We start from the raw sequence: 24,991 nt of genomic DNA, 5'->3' as shown, positions 1-24,991 counted from the left end.
ACGAAAACGCCAATTTAAACCTATTCCGTTTTAATGCTGAAAGCTAGAGAAAATGCATACTTTTCAGGGAGGACGTAGAGACTCCAATTAATAATATAAGTAAATAGTAACAATATTTATTTTTTTCATCTGACAGCAAATCTGAAACTCCCTTTTCCCAGTAGGCTACATATAGATGTCATGTCACTGAAAGGTGTGCCAGGGTGATATGCGTTTTTGCAATAATATGATGGTTAATTATTTGAGAGGCAATACGTTACGCTGGTTCTCTGTGCTTGTCTACTTTGAACTAGCTATGCCCTGACCTCTAGGTGTCAACGCGTCACTGCTGAAGTGACAATGAACGCGAAACGAGGGGGAGGGCATCCGTCGTTTTCGATGGTAATTTCTAAACTCTTCAGCGAGGAAGTACCCGACCAACAGGATCGAAAGCGCCGTAAACAATCTCTACCACAACACCGAAGCGGACTATGAAAATTCGCCATTCCATCTCCTGATAATATATGTCAGTTATCTTGTGTTTTCACGAATACACATGGAGTTAAACGATATAGTTTACCTTTAAGGAAGCTAACAGGTGAACTGCTTGATATGGGAAGCGCTTCACACTGCTTTGCGACGACAAGGGAAAACTTTCTTCTTGTTGGATGGCACAACGCATGAATGATATGAGTGGCATTGACATCAAGGTAAATTTCGTTTTTAAAACTGCATTTCGTTCGTTTAACAGGTGGTAATAGCGTATTTTTCTTATTGACTAGAGTCATTTTTATTGACTTCGCCGAACTGAGAATTGGTTACCCTAGTTTACAACGTAAATAATTGAAAGAGAACTGTGAGAACAAGTTGAAGGAGCAGGATTAAGCTACTTAGAAGCTTTTCTGTTTTCGATTGACCAGTACAGCTTTATAACAACTCAAGGTAGTGCCAGGTTGTTTGTATTACAGGTTCTAGTGTGATTGTGAATGGTACCAGGTAATTCACCACGTCGGGTAATACTTGGACCGATACAGCTTTATCTGAATATGAAGTAATGTTACTTGTTCAGAAAACAATTAAGTATCTATATTCTTGTGAGTTATGGTGTTCTTCGAGTTCTCTCAAAAACTGAAAACATATTTGTACTCCTAGCCAGGCGACTGTGCGATCCCTAGTTCCAAGAAAGGGCAAGTATGAACATGCATGCATGAGTTCTCTCTCTCTCTCTCTCTCTCTCTCTCTCTTTCTCTGATCAGGTAGTACAAGCTGAATCCAGAGGCAGAGCGTTATGCTGATTCGTGCCTGTGTATGTAAGAATGAGCGTTTCAGTGGGAGAAGGCACAGCTAACTACAATGATAGGAGCCATGTATTACAAATCTATCCCAGAGTATCCCAGGAAACAGCACCATGCTGCACCCTCAGGGTTCCTGCAGGAGAAACAGTGGCTACTGTCATCCAGAATGCAGGAGCCACGCTTGGCTTGGACATGTCTAAGAACTATACCTTGGTGGAGGTGAGAGAATGTGGAGGAGAGGAGTGGGTCCTACAGGCCAATGATCTGCCTGTTCACAGAGTCCTCCAGTGGCCCAAGAAGGCTCAAGATCTGCACCCACAAAGCGAAGGATATTTCTTCGCGCTGCAGGAGGACAACATCGAAGGGTCCATTGATTATGACCGACTGGTAGCAATGTGTCAGGAGAGAGAAGCTCAGGGCCTGGTAGATCGTGGTTTTCTGGCACCACAGAATAAGGACTGCAGTGATCTTTGTAACCTTCCGGTTCTGACTGAGGAGAGCATTCTGGATACGTTACGTTACCGATTCCACAAGCACAAGATCTACACCTTTGCGGGTAATATTCTCATCACCGTCAACCCCTTTAAATTCCTGCCCATCTACAATCCCAAATACGTGAAGATGTACAACAACCACACGCTGGGGAAGCTGGAACCTCATATCTTTGCCATCGCGGATGCTGCGTTCCACACCATGCTGAATAAACATGTCAACCAGTGCATTGTGATTTCTGGAGAGAGTGGCTCAGGAAAGACACAGAGCACAAACTTCCTCATCCACTGCTTGACCGCACTCAGCCAAAAAAGTTACACCAGTGGGGTGGAGACAACCATACTGGGGGCTGGTCCTGTGCTAGAGGTATGTTAGTGGTCAGTGGTTATCTATGTTTTTTTTGGGGGGGGGGGGGGGGGGGGTTACTACTATCCATGTGTAGAGATGCGCTATATGATCCCTGGATCTGGTCTCCTGGACACCAGGGGGGAAAAAGAAAAAACACCTTGATTCTTGATGTGTCACGGTAGTCATTGTTACTGTGTGTGATGTTAGTAAATGGTGCTATTGTGATGCCATTTTTCATATACATACGGATGACTTTTCGTTGCTTTAATGACTGATTGATTTTTACGCCACAGCTTTTTGGATCAGGGCTATTTGCAGCTCCGGCGGAAGTGTCACATAGGAAGTGGGGTTAAAACCACTTGTCTCTAGATTTTGCTATCTTGCGGAGTGGGTGCTTACATGTGCTATTTTCGCATTAGCTAACATTTGTAGATCATATCCTGTGTTCTATTAAAATTGATTCTGTATGACTTGTCTTAGTCATGTTTTTACCAAGAGGAACTTTGTTAAAAGCCCCCTTAGGCAGTGTTTGAGGAAGTTCTGTTATGTTAAATGGCCCCTGCCCCTTGATCTCTGTTGCTTTTTTTAAAATAGGCACCAGAAACCATTCGGTCATGTGACATGGTCAGGAGCACTTCCCTCGTAGCTTCCTCTCTCAGGGAAATGAGGATTCCACACAGACTGCTGTCATCTAAACACCGGTTAAAACGAGACCACAAATTCCCTTGATTGCTTGGCAGTAGTTTACCAGTGGGGATGAGTGGATTAGGTGGTGTCTGACTCATACCTCTGAAGTCATTAATTGAATCTGAGCACAACAGCATTCTTGTATGACATCTTTGAGGCTGCGGTGTACTGTAATACTATTTATATATACCAGAAAACAATGTTCATTTGTCACAAACGCCATTGCAAGTCATTATCTTTCTCTGGCTCATGATCTCAACACAGTCGGCAGGGTAGAGAAGTTATTTTCTTGACTATGTGTCTTTGATTCGCTGTTTAGATGTTGTTGTTCCTCCTTTTCATTTTTCACGGGGGAGAGTACTTATCTGTGGGACAATCCACCATGCAGTACTTTGGTATGATTTTGAGAAATGAGGACATGCATTTAAGTGCAGTCTTCTTATTTTTACAGAAAACCACAGTCTCCTTTTTGGCATGGCTGTTGTCTTTTCTTATTTGCCCTGCCCTTTCCTTGTTTAAGTATCTGGATTATTGGAGTTACAGTTTTTTATGTTTTTAGCATTTGACAAAACGTGATTGGTATTTTTTAGTTATGTCGTACGTCATTTCAAGTACTTTTGACCAATTCGCGCTCTGTATTTCTTGTGAAAAAGATCACCATCAAATGTGGTAAGATTTGGTGAGATAAAAGGCATTTGCAAGCATTCTGTTAAACATTATGGGATGTTTGTTAATGCTCTAGTAGAGGTGTCGGGTCATAATGAGCAAGGGCTTTCCCGCCCACAGTGAGCAGTCTTTCCCCTGCCGAATTGTGTAATGTGGCAGTAAGGCCGTGACCCAATTGGATTCTTATGCCTTAAATCTCAAACAGGTTTAACAAGTTCTCAGAATTTCCCCACAGCATTTCTCTCTCTCTCTCTCTCTCTCTCTCTCTCCTGTCTCCATGGCGCTACAGACATGTCTGAAGTGATCGTAAACAAGAGAACAGCACAACGGCCATTCCATCCGAAATCATGCGGAAAAGTGAAATTTTTACACCCACTCAGACTGTTCTTAAAAGATTAGACAAGACAGATATTCCCGTAAGACTATCTTGTCTTATTCGTTTGGTTGAGGGACTGTCTGGAAACTCGGCTCTAGAACCTTCTTTATAAGTGTTTTCATTTCAGTAGCTCAAATGTTCGGTTGTAGCACAGACTGATGCGTATGTAATGTAAGTAGTGACAGTCTGTAGCTTGGGATCCATCTTGGGGCAGTTTAGGTGTGAGTGCTGGTCTGGCTTGAATCTGAAAACCCCCTTAAACAAATAAATGACCAATTTTAATGTATGATGCCAAGCTGTTCAAGGACGATGAGAGGAGATAGAATGAACTGTGATATGTGTAACCTGTTTGTGTACCGACAGGCTACTGAATGTTTGATGTGGAGATCTATTTTCATCTTTGAATTGCTACATCGCTAGTCGGCAGAAGTGTCATTTCTGTGCGCATCTTCACCGTTTGAGGGTTATAAACCTCAACATATTGCCAGCATTTTTGTCTTTCATCTGTCCTCCCCTTCACCAATCCTGATCACAGTATTACGTGGTGTAACACGGAAGAAAAGACTCTGACTCATTAGTTAGTGTTAGAGAAAAAGGCCATCAGCATTTTCTCTGGAAATACACTAGAAACAATGCCAACCAATAGTCCATGCCATGTGATGTTCATAGTTGGTGTTTTATCATTTATGTGGATTTTTACAAAATATAGTAACAGGATTTTATTAATATATATTTTAACTGTCAGGTGCTATATAACAATATAAATAACAACTATTATTTGGCTACAGTCTGAAACGAAAGAAAGATGAGAGACTCACAAAGGTGTGTGAGGTGTGCACATTGTGATGGCCTCGCATTACCCATAAACCCTGAGCTTATTCTGGTGACTTAGCTTTGTTTTTGTTTTTGATTTTTAAGAAAAGTGGGGTTAGTACAGTGTGGTGATGCCCCATGACAAAGTCTGCATCCCTTTTCTATCTGTATTTGACCGCCCACCTTTGAATAGTAGTCTCGTTTTCCATGTATTTCACTCAGGATGTATCATTTTAAGGGTCTGACATCTTAGAGAGTGTTACACAGGTTCTCGAAATGTCACCAGCTACATCACTGTTGTCATCTGGTCTGTGTTTATGACAGATTTAAGAAACAGGAACTCTCGGTTCCATACTGATTCTCATCACTTATTTTAAACTAGCGTGTTGTAGTAGTTCTCTAGCTTCTGTTTTGGAGGGAAATTTTAGTTTCAGTACTGTTTCATTACAAGAAAAGAGGGGAAGCATTTCTTACAAAAAAAAAAAAAGTACATTGTGTGTTAACCTATTCAGCCTATTCATGGAACATTGTTTGCCAGGAAGTGCGTTTCTATTCGATACTCTACATATTGTCCACTCTACAGCCTGAGTCTACAGCATTGCTGTCTTGATTACATTTGACATTTGCTATGAATGGTGGACGTGTACAGTCCCCTTTGGTGTACAGCAGTCCAACTGTTAAACCGCTAAAAGTCCCTGTGTGCAGTTCTCTCTCTTTTCATCTAAACCCAGTTCTTTCCCCTCTTAAAGCAGTGAGTGTGGAATGTCAGTGAAATTAATCAGTTTACAGTACTGATATATAAACTATTGCTAAGCCAGTGGTAAAAATAATCGCATTGCATAATAATACAAAGGACGGTCCCTCAGAGTAATTTATTTCAGTCTGATCATTGCTACTGTCATCCATCTTGAAATGCAATGATTAAAATTCTTAACATTTAATGAAACAACTACGTGCTGTGTTGACTACTTTTTCCACGTGATATCAGCAAAGCTGGCACTGAAGTATGTAAACACCATTCACATAAAGAGACAGAGTTATTTCTCATGCCCTAAGCAAACAATGCGCAAGTAGAGTGAACAGTCGATCAAAGTATACGGTTTTTACTTTCACTTGGAGTTCCATTTTCACAGGTTCTGTGGGGAGCCCTGTGTGCTACTTTGTCTGTCTCTTTCTTTGTAATATCTATGGTGGAAGTAAAGGATATTTGTTTGTGACAGTGCACTGTTTTGATGTTTAGAGTCTAGGTTTGGCTTTTTCGCAACATGTTTGCGGCTCTGGTTTCTCTTCTTCAGCGTGGGTGAATCAGAAGTCTAGGAGCATACAAAGTGTGGGTGGGGATTTATGGTGTTAGCAGAGAAAGGCAGTGTCACTGATTGGCTTGTTCCTGCTCTAAACCATCGTAGTCCCAGTCTTTCAGCTGCATGTGGAAATGGGTAGGGCGTTGGCTGCTTCAGAATACCAGAGCAAGTAGATGAACGGGAAACATGCTTGAACAGGCTCAGTCAGGTCAGCTAGAACAGTCACAACACAATACAGGTTTCATTAAACCATATCCTTGTTCATCTCGATCTCCTGCCGTGTTACTACTCCATTCAGTTCTGTTTTGTCCTTTCGCTTTGATTGCCGTTGATTAAGAGGAGAAACTGAAGATCCACGTCTGAAACGTAATGAGATTCATTTGCTGGGGCGGTGGGGGGGGGGGGGGGGGGGGGGTTAGCGCATTCCTGAGGAGACTTCAGAGGCCCAAGCATGCACACCTTGACTTGAAAGCATCTGAGTGCTCATGAGGATGAGTTGACGAAACACAAGCCTGTTGTGACAGGAACTTCTATAGAATGTAAGAAACGTTATGACGAAAAAGCAAGTTTTTCCCTGGTAGCCCTGAAACAATTAAAGGTGACGAAGGTACAGCTCCCTTCTCTCTCTCTCTCTCTCTCTCTCTCTCCCTCTCTCTGTTTTTGTAGGTCATTTTAGTCATTTTAAGTTTCGAAAGTCATTTGAGTTGATCATGTGTGTAAGTGTGTTTGTGTATATATGAGAGAGAGAAAGAGAGAGAGTGAGAGAGAATGGTTGTGGGAGAGTTGGTGTTCTTGTCTGTTTGTGTAGGTGTGCATTTAGAATACAGTATTATCAGTCTATGTAGCTTGTAGGTAGTTCCCCATAGTCTCTGCATGTCAATGCTTGTAATTATTGCTCATTTTCAAAGCCTGATACCTGATACTAAGCTTCACAAGTGACTGAAGAAAAGCTTATTAATGGGAAATCCAGTCATAGCAAGAGAAATCCTGTGCAGATGATTTGTTTTGAGTGTGTCAGTTATCTAATGACTGTGGTTTATTTTCAAATAGTCATTTCCCTTTCCAGTTACACAGCTTTATCTTCGTTAAAACTCCTACCACTTAACACGGCACATGTCGGGAATGTACCAAAAAAAACTATCCCCAGCTTCATCGGGCCAACTTAAAGGCCTGCTCACCACTCACGACTGTACCTGTGTTGTGAAAAATATTCTTTTGCCCGCAGAGGAAAAAAAAAAAATGCAATGTTCATAGCTCATTTGTTTTTTGGTTTTTTTGCAGAAAGTGATTTTTTTTTTTTTGCATTCTGTCTTTTTTCTTTATCAAACAGGCATTTGGCAATGCCAAAACAGCGTATAATAATAACTCTAGCCGCTTTGGGAAATTTATCCAAGTGAACTATCTGGAAAGTGGCGTTGTCAGAGGGTGAGTCATCTGTGTATTTATCTACAGTTTGTTACCTCACTGTCACATCTGAGCAGCCACAGCTGTTGCTAATACACCCAGTTCAGTCAGATATAGTGTACACAAACTGCCCATATGCTTTCGTTTAAATTAGTTGTTAGATCTTTCCAGCATAAGTTACCTGTCAAATCTAAAAGCCTTGTAGGTTTTTTTTTAATGCTAAGTGACTTTATTTATTGAAGTCTGTATGAAACAAGAGTTGGCTTCTGCTCATGGCGCCTCATATATAATACAGCCTTTCTTAACATATGGAGAGTGTGTTCTAAAGAGCAGTGTTTCCATAATCACACTGTACAAATTTGGGTTTATTAATATGTTTAACAAGATTTGTCTGTTGGTTTTTTTTCTAGAGCGGTGGTTGAGAAGTACCTGCTGGAGAAATCTCGTTTGGTGTCCAGAGAGAAGAGTGAAAGGTACAGAAAAATGTACCAGGCTCACAGAGCATATATGTTCCCTTTCATTGCACATTTCTGAAACACCATTTTTACACAAGAAAAGATTGCTTCTACAGAAATGACAGACTCGTTTAAAACTGATTTGTCATTGCCCTTGACCTCTAGGAATTATCACGTGTTTTATTACCTGTTGGTCGGTGCATCAGAGGAGGAACAAGCTGAGTTCAAGCTCTTGCAGCCAGAGGACTACCACTACCTCAGAGAGGTGCGAAACTGCATCTACACACTGAGAAACAGTCATCACGCAATCAGTCAAGGTTTCAACTCGGTAGTATGTGACTTAACCCGACAGCGTGACTGAATCAGCGTGCTTATCATGTGTTTTAAAAAGTTATGCTGAACAACAAGATAGCAAATGTGTTCTGAAATCATACACAGTCTGAGAATCAGTTGAACAGATCTACATTAAATGGAAAGAAGAGCAGTAACTGTAACTTGCTGCTGACGTTATTGCTTCTTAGAAAGTATTAACTGCAATGAGCTGTTTGCGCTTGTCAGCGTAGGCCTGGAAAGTGCTCATTTTGTCAAGAGCTTCAGGTTACCTCTACGGAAAACCACTTTTACATCACTACCTGTTTCTTTGGTTTTTGTAGGAAAACTTTCATTTAGTAGACGAGGAGGAAATTAAGCATGAGTTTAAGAGGCTTCATCAGGCTATGGAAATGGTTGGTTTCCTACCTGCAACCAAGAAGCAGTAAGTACAGTCTAGAGTGTGGGAAGATATTTTAGAAACTTGAAGCGTGAGATGAAGTTTGAATGAAAGTTGTTAATAGCGCTTGACTACATTCAGCCATGTATTCAGCCATGTTTCTGATTCCAGTGTTTTAACACTGCATTTGATTTATTTGAGTTCCCTAGAAGTAATTTGGGTGTTTCTGTACATGCAAATGAGACTCTGTGCCTGAAAACATTTTCTCTCCCTGAGATTCCTAGAATGTCTTAAGCACCATTGTACCATTTTACCATCTGATGCCCCTAAGCGGTTTTCTTCTTTTGTCTCGTTTTATCTTCTGGAGAGGCGGCAACCCATTCCTCAGAGTAGACCGACTTGCATGGAATATTTTACTGTTGAGAAACTCTGTCAGAAAACCTGCGCTTGCCAAACCTAATTATAAAAAATGAAAGAAGTATTTCAGCTGAATGGCTTTAAGGGCTCACACACACACACACACGCACGCACACACTCGCACACACACGTGCACACACACACACACACACACACACACACACACACACAGACACACACACACACAGGGTGTAACGAGCCAACACCAGGCCCCAATGCAGGATGGTCAAGGCCCATCTCACTTAACCACAACGTGTGGTGACGATAGCGAACAGGAGGAGTATTTTGAAGCACGCAGCTTTAAAATGAGCGGCAAAAGCGAAATGCACTGCACAGTTGACACCACAATTATATTATTAGGCCACTAGTGATAGGCAACAGGCTACCATACATTAAAGGAAATGAGAGAAAATAGATAAGTGGACCATGCTCACGAGCCCCTAATTGTCACAGGCTCCAATGCAACTGCGTTACCTGCTTACCGCTAGTTACACCCAGGCACGCACACACACACACACACACGCATATGAATAGTGTAGTTTACTTCAAGAGATATTTTGGCTGTGTTGAAATTAGGGAGAAGTTTCAGAAAATAATGTCCTGTGCTGTGGTAAAGGCATGCAGTAAATATATATTTGACCTCGTGATGAATGGCCTGAGAAAGCCTGTTATTCAGTACAAATGCCTTAATATTTCATACAGTGTGTGATAACACAGTGTGTCATTTGTGTTATGCAGAATATTTTCAGTGCTGTCTGCCATTTTGTACCTGGGTAATGTGACATACAAGTTAAAAGAGGATGGAGAGGGAGTGGAGGTGGGACCTGCAGATGTGCTCTCAACTCTCTCTGACCTCCTCAAGGTAAAGGAGGTGTTCACTGTTTTAACTTAATGTCTTATCACAAGAGAGGAGAATTCCCCATTAATGAGTAACATATTGAATCGCCTGGTTTTGAGCAGTTATTGCTCTTTTGCACTGATAAGGAGGGAGAGACTGACACTCTTGACCTCTTTGACCGTACGCTTCCTTCTGAGTTTGAGAGCAGAAGAACAAAGACTGTAGTTTGTCTTATGATGTGGAAAGGAAAAATAGACCAGCTTTGGCTTTATATGTTTTTAACCGCAGTTATTAATGTAAGTGTGAACCAGCACGTGCCAGTGGGTGTGACTGACCACTTGGTTTTGCAGGTCAAAGAGGAGCTGCTTGTGGAGGCACTGACCAAGCGGAGAGCAATGACAGCCAATGACACGCTGATTCTGCCCTACAGCCTCAATGAGGTTATAACAGTAAACAGTAACTCAACAAAAAGAACTGTCTCTTAGAAAGGGGTGATTTCATGTCAGAGTACATGGAGTACAATGTGTCTTAATCATTGTCGTCCAAGCAACATCACATTAAGTACTACTTTTCTAAACAAAACAGAGTAAATGAAGGCATTTTTAGTAGTTTATATTTATCATTGCATCCCATTGTACAAGGGCATCTTAATGTCTGAGTTTCTGTTGACTTTTTGAGTCTGACCTCCTTGTCCTTACTTCCGTAGGCCATCACAGCCCGTGACTCCATGGCCAAGTCTTTGTATAGTGCACTGTTCGACTGGATCGTCCTGCGAATCAATCATGCGTTACTCAACAGAAAAGACATGGAAGAGTCTGTGCCGGTGAGAGCATTTTTCAAGATTGAAAAATTTGAGATTTGTCAAGAAGAAATGTCTTGTTTTTTCATTTTTTTTTTTTTTTAAGCTGATCAACAAAACCTCAGCACAAGTGGTCGAAGTTGAAGTTGAATGTGCTTTCGCTATGAGATATGATTGTAAGGCACTGAAGTCTCATAGGAAATGGAGATGTCCATTGAGATGCTGCACTTGGACCTGCTTTAACACTCCTGATTTAACAAACCGAGTCTTTAAGATTAGTTTACGTGCACACGCGACAAATTAATACATGACTGGACATAACAATAATCTGGTGTCCGCCGGGTCCTCGGGATCAGAGCTCACAGCCGTACCTGACTTTATTTTGTTCCTCTGTTCTCTCAGTGTTTATCTATAGGTGTCCTGGATATATTTGGATTTGAGAACTTCGTGACAAACAGCTTTGAACAATTTTGTATCAACTATGCTAACGAGCAGCTTCAGTATTACTGCAATCAGTATATATTCAAGCTTGAGCAGGTGAGTCCCAAAACCATTTATTACCCATTGACAACTTTAAGTCCCAGCCGTCTCTGTGGGCAATATGGAGATCCTCCTCCACTTCTAGGCTGATTTTCTTCATGTGTCTGACATTTGTTCAGGAAGAGTACCAAGCGGAGGGTATCATTTGGGACACCATTGCGTACACTGACAACATTGGTTGCATACATCTAATCAGCAAGAAACCCACTGGTCTCTTCCATCTTCTCGATGAGGAGAGCAAGTACGTTTCTTCAGTGGAGATTTTATGTGCTCTGTGATACAGCAGCTTATCTGTGTGAAGACAACTTAATCCTCACCAAGCTTTCAAGATATATATATATTTTTTTTTACAGTATAATAATGCATCTACTATTAGAGCAACGTTTTCTCCTTACTTTGCAGTTCTCCTGTGATATATGTATTGATATTGAAAGGGGAATGACGGATGAATTACACAATCTATCGATCTTCTCTTTCCCCATTTAAGCCTTCCTCGTGCTACAGATGCTACGGTACTGGAGAAGTTCAAGCAGCAGCATCAGGGAAATGCTTTCTTTGTGCCAACCCAAGTACTGGAGCCCGCTTTTGTCATCCGGCACTTTGCAGGAAAGGTCAAATACCAGATTAAGGTAAAGTACAGAAGACAGAGGTCAAAAACAGAGATAAAATAATTATTCACAGTGTAGAATGGCAATGGTTTGTCAATTCTTGTGCTTTCTCTGAGACGCTAATAAATTTGTTTACCCTGACATATGTAGTCACAATAAAACTTTTTGACTTGTTGTTATTGTCTCCATCAGGACTTCCGGGCAAAGAACACTGATCACATGAGGCCAGACATCGTTGCGCTGCTGCGCAGTAGTGAGTGGGGTTACTTGCGGCAGCTGATCGGGACGGATCCGGTGGCCGTATTTCGGTGGGGTATCTTGCGAGCCACCATACGCACCCTTGCTGCCTTCAATCAGGCTGGTCGGCGCTGGGCTGCGAAACATCCAGGTACCCCATTTCTACAATACACGCTATCTAACGGACTCTTCACGTGTTTAAAGACAAGTTAAAAGAAAAAACAGTTTCAGTGGCCTCACAGCAGTAAGACAGATTTATATTTGGAGTTGTTAATTGATCAAGCTGTTTTTGTTATTTGTTATTTAATAATGCAATGAGATGAGCCCCCCCCAAAAAAAATGCTTTCATCTCACTCTGTCAAAGCAAATTATTCTTATCGACTTATTTTTGGAATGCCTGTGTAATGTTGATGATGGAACTGAATGAAAGAAATCGTTTGCGTTTAGATAAGGTGAAGCGTTACTCCCGTCGTTCTCTACAGGACCTGAGGAGACCCAGCTCTCATTTGGAGAGAATGAAAAGGTAACACGAAGGATTAAGATCAGGATCCGATACCGTTGCTCCCTTTCTGCCTTTTCACAGAATAACTGGTATAATGGTAATGGTAAGAGTATAACTGTACCATTCCCATGGCCAATTCATACATGCTGAAACTAAACAACTGTACCCTATTACTGACATAGTTAGCAAGTCACACTGTCTTGTTACAGTGTACGTATGTGTGTGTGTGTGTGTGTGTGTGTGTGTGTGTGTTATCACAACGTTTGTTATTTTCTTTTATTCTTTACAGTCAGACCTCTTTGATCGAATTCTCCTTCGACCATTCAGAGGAGTACCCCATAGAAGTGTTTGAAGATATTTTTGCCACTTTTGAAAATAAGAAGTGAGTGGACCCCTACCGGCCATAAGACTGCATAACCCTCCAAGACCCGTAACTTTGCATTTGGGAACTGTTTAAACTCACTTGGGTGATGGTTTTGCTTTACCTCTCAATTATATATGATGATTCTTCTTCTGGTGTTTTCTCTTTTCTGCATCTGGACTTTTTCTTCTTTAATGTAATGAGGTGTTTTTTTTTTCACTAACAAATGTGATCATGTCTTGGTTGTGCCCCTTTGTATGGAATCATTTTGTGCTCTGTAGTCATCACTTTTCTTTCCTAAATGGTGTCTGTCTGGTTTGGGTTGACTCAGGGAAATGCATGCAAAAGTCCTCCAATCCATTAAGCAGCTAGGTGGTGAGGTGCCACAAAAGCTGCGTCTTTCTACCATTTCTCTGAGGAAGTCGCGGCTATTCTTTCAGTGAGTTTGAATCACTCTGCCTCTCCACTGGATAGATTTACTAACATCGTTTATGTGTGTCAGTGTAATTTGCAAATGCAAAACTAATGACGTTACTGGGAATTGATCTATGGCAAATACCTTGGTCTTGCAATGATAATGTTATTAGATTTGCATAAACTAGAAAATGGCACATGCTACAAGCTTTAGTAAATCAGGTCAAAATAAGTGCTGTCTACTACAGCAGTATGCTATTGTCATCCACGAATGAATGTATTCAAGTTGAATTACTGCCTGGGCTTCTCACATCGCTTATACATGACACAATCTCTCGTTCTTGAGTGGCCTTTGCCTCTCTTCATTATAGTGTTTTTTTTTTTAACTGCCTACCAGGAAACAGAGGAGTAACAGACACAAACAGATCATTCCCAAGGTACAGTACTAGTCCTGACAAACCTCAAGTTTTTTTTTTGTTTTTTTTTTCCCAAAACTCCAATAATGTTGTAGAGTTTTTGAAGGCTTAGGAAATTTCACAGATTCTTGTTCTCTGTCACCTCTCCCTTGTAGAACCTCATCAGTTCCCGCTCTCTGAAGCTCATCGCTGATGTCACCATGCATAATCGCACCACCAGGTCTCTTCTTCATCCACACAAGAAGAAAAAGCCCCCAAGTATCAGTGCTCAATTTCAGGTCCGTTTCTCCACCGCAGGCTGTACACCGACTTTTGCTTTCTGTCAAATTGCGACCCGATAGCTCTGCCCAAGCAGGAGGCCCATTCATCATGGCCTCTTGTGGTGCTTGTTTAGTCTCTGTCTGAAAGAGCTTTTACGAATAGCGCAATTACCACTGAGATAATAGACTTAGACAGTGAACAGAAGATAAGTTCAATATGTCACGGAGGCTTAAATGGACGCTGATGGACAAATCAATAAGTCACGTGTTCCAATGTCTTGGGTCATGCAGGCATCTCTGAGTAAACTGTTGGACACACTGAGGAAAGCAGAGCCCTTCTTTGTTCGCTGTATCAGATCTAATTCTGAAAAGGTATGATTTTGGCAGAGACAGTACCGTGTATTGTGTCATGCCATTAACAATAACCCAAAAAATATACAAATTTAAATGTCTTGGCCTATTGCTTTATATAAATTTGTGTATGTGTGTGCGTACATTCGTTCATGTACATTTGTGTATTGCTTTGTCTGTGATGTTGCAGAGGGAGATGTATTTTGATGAGGATCTGGTCCAGCGGCAGTTGAGATACACTGGTATGCTTGAGACAGTGCAAATCAGGAGGTCTGGCTATGGAGCTAAATACACTTTCAAGGTGAGCTGGGGCTTTTGCCTTCCAATAATTACTTTTTTTGAGTCATTGGAAGTGCGCAGAATTACCTGTTTTAATGTAAATCCAAATTTACCTTGATAAAGTTTGGCTCTAACCTGTACTTTTTATCGAACTACGCAATACCATTTTGTATGTCTTTATTTTAACAAAGAGAAATGGACCTTACACCTTGCACAATGTTTTTGATATATGAAGGAGTTCACAGATCAGTTTAGAGTGTTACTGCCAAAACAAAGAACAACTCCCCAAGAGGACATCACTAACCTTCTGAGGAAAATGGGCCTGGGAAAAACAAGCTTCCAGATTGGCAAGACAAAGGTTCTCTTACTCTCTTTTCATAAGCAATGTGACTTCTGATTAGTTACATTTCTGATCATTTAACATATGTAACAGGTGCAGAGTTTCATACACTAGTAAACCATACAATTATTTCTGATACAAATGTACCAGTGCAAATAAATCAATAATTCAAGGCCAATTAAAATCAGTGTATCTGTCAGGGAATGATCCACCTACAAATATGTTATGAGGATTTAGATTATAGATGAGTTGTTCTCAGAAGCCATTTGCTGTTGCAGTGATCTTGAACAAAGCCTCTGCTTATGAAAGTTTAGGTTTAAAATTTGAAGGAATAATTGCTTAGGTTGACCTTTCCAACTTTCATATGGTGCATCCTGATTGTCTTTAAATTTCTGTGTGCAGGTATTTCTAAAGGAAGTAGAAAGACAGAGACTCCAGGAGACCCTACACAGAGAAGTGATGAGAGGCATTATTACTCTGCAGAGGTGGTTCCGTGCATGTCTGACCAGGAAGCATTACCTGTGCAAGAGAGAAGCTGCTATAGTCATACAGGTATCTGTAACTAAAAGTGTTGAAGAGAAAAGGGTCTTCTTCATATTAAGGGTGGTTGTCATCATCTTTTAACCCTTATTCAACTATTGGGACACAACTAGAGATCATTCATTTCAGTTCAGATCTGATGTTTGCTTCCTGTGGGAGCTTCATGTAGGGTGCTGGTTTGTCGGAGAAGCGTTTTGATTTTTTTCCTCCTTTCTCAGCGCGCTTGGCGTGGTTTCCACAATGAGAAGTGCTACAGAGCTGCCACTCTGATCCAGAAAGTGTGGCGAGAGTCTCACCAGAGGGCAGAGTATCTGCGACAGAGAGAGAGTTTAAAGAAGATGCAAAGGCTAGTGAGGGGCAAAACACCAGACCAGAGGAGGTATGTTCAGTATGAGGTTTAGGTCACGGTGAAACGTTAATGCATTTCTGAACACGCTTTTAAACCTTTTAATCTTGTACTCTTTGCAGACCTCAGTCCTTTTCAGGAAAGGTGCAGGTAGCAATTGAGAACAAGAATGGTGACTCATCATCAGACATAGATCAGGAGAAACAGGATGGAGGAGACAAGCCCAAGAAGCACCACACAACGGAGAGTGAGGAGAAGAAAGAACTTAGACACCAGTTTAGCCATGAGAGCAAGCAGCAGGACAACAGACACATAGTCTCTGAATCTACCGAGGAGCCTGCACCAAAAGTCAATGGTGAAGACCAAGTCAGTACCAAAGCAAAAGATGAACAGAACCTGAAAGATACAGAGGGGAAAGAACAAGAGGGCAGCAAACCTTGTTCTTCACCTTTGATTCGTCCTTTTTCTGTCCCTCTGGACACCAGTCCTGAGGGTGGCTACAGCACAGGATCTCTGCAGCGTTACATGAAGACATCTACCATGCGACAGAAGGCAGAAAGATGGAGGGAGAGAAGGTCAGAGGGAGCGTTCTTAGATAGAGGCAGCCCTGTGATCCAACGTCCAACAGACCTGAGACTGAAAGATCTACAGTAAGAGTCTCCCACAGTTCTTTGGTTTTAACTTTTGTACTTTTTTATGAAATCTTAATCATATTCACTAGGGGTCATATTTTGAAGCAAAAGTGGCATTTTGATGGTTTTGCTCAGCACTTGTTAATGCATGGCATCATCTCTGTGCTTCATCTCTCAGGAAGCATGGATTTTCCATCTCCCTAGATAACGTGTCCAAGCTGAGCTCCTCAGAATCTGACAGTTCTTCTGCGTCACCATCTTCATCTGAGGTACTGTCCTACTGTACTTCTACTGCATATATTTAAGCTGGGTACATACACAAGCTGTTTTAAGCAGTGGACAAGGTTTCTACAGATATTAAATGGTATAACTGCATGTGATATGTTTTTTAGTGTTCAGTGATGTTACGGTGAGGAAAATATTCTGTTAAAATATATGTCGACAGCATGCTTGGATCATTGACTGCTGTCTCTCTGCCAGCGGATTAGTGGAACTACAGACAAAGATTAAATTCTTCATTGTTTCCGCTGTGCTTCTCGAACCTCCTTTGGCTCGTACACTGTAGGTCAAGGTACGCTACCGTAAGCGACCCAAGCGTAAGCGGCGTCTAGCCCATGCTCGCAGTGGGCTGATGTTTAATAGTGGAGTGGTGAATGACATGGAGTACTGGAGCTTCCCCTTGCCTCCCATCAGCCCTGCTGTGTCCAGCCAAGGCAGAAATGACCCAGTATTTGACAAAGCCCTTCTGAAGGTATCAGCCTGACCAAGCCTGGAGTATGAGGACCAGAATGGTCTGGAAGGGCTCTGCATGTGCATGCAGCAACTAATACAGAACTTCAGGCAGATGGTCTGCAAGCTCTGCAGTCTGATCGGTTAAGGCTCTGTAGTCCTGTTTCATGGGAAACCGAGCGGTGACTGACCAATCTGATCCAGAGATCTCCAAATTGGCAAGATGCTTTTCTGTTGCAGCTGGTTTCTGACCTTTTTTGCCTGTTCTGTTCAAATTTTCTCAGCTGAAAAAACACAGCCCCCAGAAGAGAACTAACTCTTCTGTTGGCAGAAAATGTTATGTATTACTTCAGTGTCAGTGAGATAAAAATGTTAAAATTGACAGTGTGGTCAAAGTACTCACTGACCACAGTTTTGTTGCGTGGGATGAGCTTTGTGTTGAGTGAAACCAAAGATGTCAATGTCTGTTTTTTGTTGTTCTGTTTTTCAAGTTGCAATACTTCACTACCAGGGTGTTTATGAAACAATGCTAGATGGGAACCAGTCACGTCAATTAATCACTCAAGTTTTGGCGTACATTTTTGGTAACACATAAAACATTGAGCTTTGATGAACTGATGACTGTTAATTCCAGTATTAAAGATCCTCAATGTTATTGCCGTTTTTTGAACATCACTATGAACAGATGTGGAATATGAGGCCTTCACATACTGGAATTCATCCATGACTAATAACATTAACTGTTCCTGACACAAAACCCTTGATTTGGTAACACACACTCAATTACTCACAGCAAAAAAGGTCAAACTGTGTCAGTGTCAGGTTCCATTTGGATCCTCTATAATGTGGGAAGTCTAACCAATCACAGAGTACTGTTTTGGTGGTGGTGAAGATCATTTTTCTGCTCCTGAATGTATAATCAACAAATCCCTGTTCACCTCTTACGTGCTAATCAAATGAAATCCAACATTTGAGAGCTAAATAACATGTTTGGGTGATTTTCTTTCCCATCATACCTTCTTATTTTTAAAGCAAAAGGCCTGTATTGTGTCACTGTATAGACATGTCTATTATATTGGGCTTCTTCTCCTTCGGATAACTTGGGTTTGTGCTCTGTCATACAGCTGTGGACCTTTACCGCCTTTAATGTTTGTCTTTTTTGGGAAATGGCTTTAAAACTCTGGATTTTACCATTTTTCCTCTCACAAACTATCATTCATGTATGTTTTTGGCAAACAGCAATGACTCCCTTTATTTTTAAGCAACAGGCTGCTTCAACTACAATGTATAGTGTTGCTCAACAAAACTTTAATGTTGTTTTTCTGATTGTGCTATGGTCTCACTGTCTTAGGTACGCCAACAGCCAGATGGATGCCTCAGCCCTCCAAAAAGTCCAGGTGAAAGTAGTCGTGTACAACAACCCCCCCCAGAGAGGTGAGTGTGTTCAGCATAACCACATTAACCAGTCAGTTAAAAGGGCACATAGATTAACAAGCCCGAGTGCTTTATTTGCTTGCGGAATATCCAGCCTAGTGCAAAGCTCAGCAAAAGCAGTTCGTTTGTCCCTGTGTCCGTTGATATAAGACCTTTTTTCCCCCAGTCTGCCTATGTGTTATATTTTTTGAAGTACCTTTTTTTAAAATATTTAGAGTTAACACGAGTCGCAAGTTATTGTCGGTACAACAACAGTTCTTTATTTATGTGCTTCAGAATTGGATTCTTAAGCAAGATTCTGAAAAGGCGCGTGAGCCCGCAGGTTGGAAACGTTACCATGGCAAAGACACTGACTGAAAAAGGAGAGCAAGGTTATTTTTAGTCTTCTTTATAAGGCTGTCTTTATCACATTCCCCCCCCCCCCCCCCCCACACACACACAGAGATCTGTATTACCCTCTTACTCACCCTTTCTCATTTTTCGTTTTTTTCTTTGTTTGTTTGTTTTTTTGAACCACAATTCATCAATCCCTGTAGCTGCTGCTACTCGTTCCTACCACTCATCGACGCTGCCTGTCCGTGTCCAGCGCAATCCCACCATCAAAATTAGCCGTGCAACGCGTTGCAAAGAGCAGTGGAATTCCTCGCTAGAGCGTGAGATCACAGACGCCAACGAACTCCGGCATTTGGACGAGTTCCTGGGCAATCAGGTCTGAGTTTTATTCTCTGAGCAGACGGTCGTGTGCGTTCTCATCTGTGAATGTAAAAATTGTTATTTCATAACTTTAGAAAAAAGATCAGATCTCTGATAAAAGCCAGTGGTTAACAATGCAGTGAAGGGTTATAGTCTTCTTTTGAACGCAGATGAATGAACTACGCACCCGAATGAAAGAGCTGTCTGAGACAGAGTGCATCTTCTTTTCTGCCACCACGGAGTTCAGAAATGACATCAAAGGAATGTACTCTCTTCCCGTAAGTGTGCCAAGCTAACCCAACCGTAAGGCATCTTCTGTAGTACTAATTTCTAAACATTTCTAACTTTGGACAATCCAGCTAATATGCATTCAAACAGTGGTGATTTTGGAAAAAAAAAAAGCAGAAGGCTGTATAATTGTGGGTGTATTTTGTCAAGTTTCCCATTTCACCTCTGATTAATAGAAACTTCACATCGGGTATAAAGATCTGATGAATGGCTACAAGAGCAAGGTGTCTACTCAGGCCAAACAAAAAAAGAAAACAGAAGTCCAGCTGGTGGTGAATCTGTTCCAGTCTGTTCTGGATGGATTTATCCGTGGAGAGATCAAGAGAGAGGAGGCAGAGCCATTGAAGGTAACCCAGAACTACTGATGCTCTTTGCTTACAGTTCTTATTTCAATTTGAAATCTAACAATCTTAAGTAAAGGTAATGAGCTTGTTTTGGAGTTTGATTTAACTGAAGAACCAAGCCAAAACTGATACAGATGACTTCACAGATATCCTATTTACACACAACTCGCTATCTTAACACATTTCAGCCAGCCAAAAAGAATAAGAGGAGACGAAAGCAAGATCTCTGTGTAAGTTATTTTATTTTATTGAAAATTACACATCTTTGACTTCAAGGAATACATATGAATGCCAATCCATAAGGTTGAGCAGACTCTCTCTCTCTCTCACTCTCTCTTTTTCTCTCTCGCCCTCTCTTTTCCTTTTTGTCTTTCTCTCTCTCTCTCCCTCTCTCTCTCTCTCTCTCTAGGCTGACAGCCCACTTGATCATTTATTTAGCACATACCAGGTGAACATTGTACAGTCATGTGACCTCTGTGGCTCATTCATCTGGGGTATGGAGAAAGCCTGCATGTGCAGTTGTGAGTACCCAGAATCTTTTAGCTCCGTGTGGAGGCTTAGACCCTCTCTGACTGAAGTGGTTTCAACAGACTTTGAGCTCTGCCCCTTCATTGTTTTTCTTTTTTAGCTTGTAAGATGGTGTGTCACAAAAAGTGCCTTGGAAAGATAATCACAGATTGCTCCACACGCTGTGCCATGAAGGTAGGCTCTGATACTGAGCTTCACAGGGCTATACACATGATGAACCATAGTCTAGTGTTTATCATTTTGCTGCATTTATCAGTTTCAGCATGAACGTAAAATGAAGAAGGTTGAAAGATCATTTAAATGTCTGATTGACTCTAAAGCTCTATTTTAAGGCTTTAACGAAACTATTCTAGTCCATTATTTCATTGAAACGTAAGCGCATACAACCTTAGCCTTACCAAGTGACCTTTGTAACAGAAAAAGGGAGGATGTCAAACTTGGTTCGCGGTGTCATGCGATGGGAGAACAATGCTGGGTGCCAGCGTTAATGCGAGTCACACGGTGCTTCATAACTGCCACTTTCTGGGATGGTTTGACTGAAATTTGCGCTCAGTTCTGTGAAGGACCTGAACTCATGAGTCTCCCTGTTGTGTGTGACACAGAGTGAGGACCATCCTGGTACTCTACACTTTGGTGTGTCTGTCAGTGCTCTCAGCAGCAAATCCAATCCTGTGCCCATGGTCTTAGAGATGATGCTGGAATATGTGGAGATGAACGGGCTTTACACAGAAGGCATCTACCGCAAATCAGGCTCCGCCTGTCGAGCCAGAGAGTTACATCAGATACTAGAGACTGGTGAGCCTGTCCTGCCTTTGGCTTTGACCTTTAACCGAACATTAACATGACAACAGCGAAGCTGACTAACACTGAAACAATCTGGCATTCAGTAAGGAAGTGCGAGGCAAGTGACGTATTTCATTTTGTGCTTTCAGATCCCGAAAAGGCTCATCTTGAAAACTATCCAATACACACCATCACAGGCCTGATCAAACGTTGGTTACGAGAGCTACCTGACCCTCTCATGACCTACAACCTTTACAGTGACTTTCTGTGTGCTGTTGGTATGTTTTTTTTGCTTCTTTAAAGTGAGAGTAGGGAACAAAGTGAAACCTAGGAGAAAACAGGAAGATAAAGGTTAATGCTTTCATAAATGTTAATGCTTACACGATCATCCTTTTTGTTTCTCAGAATTGCCGGAGGAGGCAGAGAGGCTTCGTGCCATATACAAAAAGTTGGAAGAACTTCCTCTCCCAAACTTTAGCACCCTCGAAAGACTTGTTTTTCATCTTGTCAGGTAAGAAAGTCAAATTCTTCCGTTTGTTCACACAAGGTACTGAGCAGCATCTGATGTCTAACTTATAGTTGGGAAATGTGTTCTAGTTTCCATTTTATCAGACCTTGTTATTTTTTCTTGATATGTAGAGTAGCCAAAGAGGAGGCCAACAACCGAATGTCAGCTAACGCTCTTGCCATTGTTTTTGCACCCTGCATTCTGCGCTCTCCTGATGCCTCAGACCCTCTGAGTAGCATCAGGGATGTGTCCAAGACAACCATGTGAGCTCCCATGTTCCACACAGACTTCTATTAGCTTTCTTTTTATGGACCTGCCATTGCATTTATTTCAGTAGCACAGTTTTTATTCATAGAGCAAACATCAATGCCTATATTTAAATATATTAACTAATTAACATAACAATGTGTTAAATATTAATTAAGGTGGAAATTGATGACTGGCACTGAATCTTCACACTGTACTTTTGGACAGGTGTATAGAGATTATCATAAATGAACAGACCAGACGATACAATGATAAGATGGAGGAAATCCAACAGCTGGAGCACGCACACACCCTGGCTGTCAATCAGCTCAAGCTCAGGAGGCAAAACACGGTACAGTGGAGCTTATACGCCTGAGCTAACAGATTATAACTTCACAGTCCAGTCAGGCAGGAGCAACAATAACTTAACGATAACATGTTCTCACAAAATCTATGATTATTATTTCAGAAATCTTGGCATGGCATTTTTGGTGCTTGAATATTAGACTTTCAAAATTTGATCTGTAATTTGCTTCACTTGTCTTTACTTTTTTCTTTTTTCTTTTTTTTTAAGGTCTTTGAGAAACCAACATCAGAATTAGACCCTGCTCTGGAAACAGAAAACCTTCTCATTGAGAGAATCAAATCCATTAGGCAGGAAAAGTGAGTTTGAGAAAGCAGTAATTTATTCCTTATTTCCGTGCTTTCCAAGTTGTTCCTGGCAAAAGCCTTTGCTCTACACATTTTAACACTTACAAAGTCATTCCCCATCCTATATCAACAAACACACATGCTGCTTCCACACATAGTCAGCATGTCCATAGGGATCTTAAGTAGATATCCTTTAACATCTAATTTTCACTCGCTAGCAATGCTTCAAAAACACCCATTCCCAATCACGCCTGGATACCTCCAGTCTGTGTGAGTGTCACCAAGATTGTCTGCTAAACAGCAGCTCTGTGTTTCAGGGACAATCTGGCCTGTAGACTGCCTGAACTGGACCAAGATACCTCAGACAATGAGAATATGGATTCTGAGTCATCAGTGAGCTCAGACAGCCTACTGGAGGATCAGTTCACAAGTTTGGAGTCCGAAGGTCAGTAATGAGGTACTGTAAAGTGCATTTCACAGTTTTGCATTTCTCGATTGATACTCAGTTAGAAGTACGAAAATAAAGTCCGAGTTTTCTGCAATTTATATAACATGCTTTTACGCACTCCCCTCTTAAAACTGACTGTGAAATGACTATTAACTAACTTACCAGTCGGTTCTGCTACAGGGCCCCTTTACACTGATGTTAAGAGTCAGATGCCAGACAGTCCTTGTAAAGGTCCTGATCAGGCGCAGTCACCATATTCCCAGAAGCAGCCTGCCGAGAGAGTACAACAAAGGCAGCCAACAGGTCGCAAAGCGGGCAACCAATCAATGTCCCTCATCCAGGAGGAAGAGGACCACCGGGATCCCAGCAGCCAACAGCAGAAGCCCAAAAGCAACAGAAGTTTGTCTGATCTTGACATCCCTTTCATAGATGAAGATATCTAACATAAAAGTGGAATCAAAGGATAATATATGTGGAAACATCATAATTACTGTTACTTATTGTTACTGTACATACTTTCAACTAATCTCTCAACTGTGAATTGATGTACTACCACCAGAGTCAGAATTAACTCATTCCAACACAGAACTTGTTTTGCTTGTTTCCTTTTTTTTTTTTGCCTGACCGAAGCCACTGTGGAAGTAGATCTCTTAATTATCGGTGGTGACTTCTTTAGATCACTCAGCATCATTACTGTGCCTCTTATTTAAACAAAACACAACCGTTGGAGGTCAGAGCTCAAAGATGTCAATGAGCAGTCTTTCTAGCAGTTCAGTGTCACTGAACCTAGCTGTACAATTGTAATTGTATATAACTATGTTTTTTGTTTTTTCTTTTACAATTTTATCATTCGTTTATGTTACCATGATAGTATATCTATGGACTGTTTGAAATTAACATGTGCTAATATAGCATCGTTATTCCTAATTCCTTACTGACCTTTTCCTGACAAATAGAAAGAGAGACTTCCAAGAGAGTGTCGTGATAATGTATTTTGAGGATACTGAGTGTGTTATACTTCTTTAAGAGTTGAAAAACAGAAAAAATTACTACTGCTGATGACTACAAGCTTATTGCACTGCATAGAAATAACAGTAAATAAATACTGTGCTGTCATGCAAAAAGAGCAGTATAAATTTGAAGATAACTTATTAGTTCCTTTAACAGCAAATTATAACCTCACGTTACATATACTTTGATGGAGTCTGGGACATCTGCTGTCTTCTGAGATGGAAACACTTGTGTCTGCTTCAAAACACTTCAGAACAGGCAGACGGAAAGTTGAAATTTGGGAGGGTTCTGCTGATGTACATGTTTATATTGCATGGAATTTCAGCAAACATTAGGTTAAAGAATGTGAGACTGATATAAAACACATGATGTATTTCTTTTTGTTATAAATCAGGCCACATAGTTCCCATAGCTTTGCACCATTAGCAGATTCCAAGAAACTGTCATTGCTGATGTGTAGCTGATAGATTTCATCTACACTGTTCACTGAGAATTTTAGCGCCCTAGTTTTACTTGACATAACTTACTAATATTTTAACATGATTTTTTTTCTGTTGGAAAACTTGTACATCAATAAGAATTGAAATTTATTATTATCCTTATGTTCTACAACAGTTGTCATAAATTTCTCATATAGCCTTATAACTTATCAAGTGAATGAGCGTGCAGGTGTTTGTTTGTAAAGTTGTTTGGGCTCGGTTTGTTTGTTTTCTAAAGAATTTCTGTATATTGAGGATATCATGCTAGTGTCATTATCACCTGTTGCATGATGTGTGAATAAATACATTGAACTTTTACATTACCGTCTGTCCTGCAACTTCTGAATTTTTCTTTTCAATTTATGCTTGTTAATTTTTATTGTATATAGTCTGATAACTACCCGTCAATTTTATCATCAATATGCGCTTAAGCATATGTTATTA

At 41.0% G+C, this 24,991-nt stretch overlaps 1 protein-coding gene across 1 annotated transcript; it reads left to right on the top strand.

The window, feature by feature from the left end:
• Positions 1–592: 592 nt before the first annotated feature.
• On the top strand, positions 593–24,865 carry LOC115811396 (myosin IXb). Its single transcript, XM_030773574.1, has 41 exons — positions 593–689; positions 1,236–2,132; positions 7,288–7,382; positions 7,772–7,834; positions 7,982–8,147; positions 8,470–8,570; positions 9,681–9,804; positions 10,131–10,220; positions 10,487–10,603; positions 10,982–11,116; positions 11,239–11,360; positions 11,607–11,748; positions 11,920–12,115; positions 12,412–12,487; positions 12,756–12,848; positions 13,159–13,266; positions 13,639–13,678; positions 13,813–13,935; positions 14,209–14,289; positions 14,459–14,569; positions 14,783–14,905; positions 15,290–15,439; positions 15,646–15,806; positions 15,896–16,423; positions 16,584–16,674; positions 18,486–18,568; positions 18,845–18,939; positions 19,105–19,277; positions 19,432–19,539; positions 19,726–19,896; positions 20,082–20,123; positions 20,303–20,414; positions 20,522–20,595; positions 21,024–21,216; positions 21,354–21,482; positions 21,610–21,715; positions 21,844–21,975; positions 22,187–22,310; positions 22,533–22,621; positions 22,927–23,054; positions 23,238–24,865. Exons 2-41 carry the CDS (start codon positions 1,296–1,298, stop codon positions 23,498–23,500), a joined length of 5,895 nt encoding a protein of 1,964 aa, XP_030629434.1. The 5' UTR covers positions 593–689; positions 1,236–1,295; the 3' UTR covers positions 23,501–24,865.
• The last annotated feature ends 126 nt before the right edge of the window (positions 24,866–24,991 follow it).

This window comes from Chanos chanos, chromosome 5 (genome assembly GCF_902362185.1).
Source record: "Chanos chanos chromosome 5, fChaCha1.1, whole genome shotgun sequence".
Classification (NCBI taxonomy): domain Eukaryota; kingdom Metazoa; phylum Chordata; class Actinopteri; order Gonorynchiformes; family Chanidae; genus Chanos; species Chanos chanos.
Note: the sequence above shows the minus strand (reverse complement) of the source record. Positions and strands in the feature narration are given on the sequence as shown.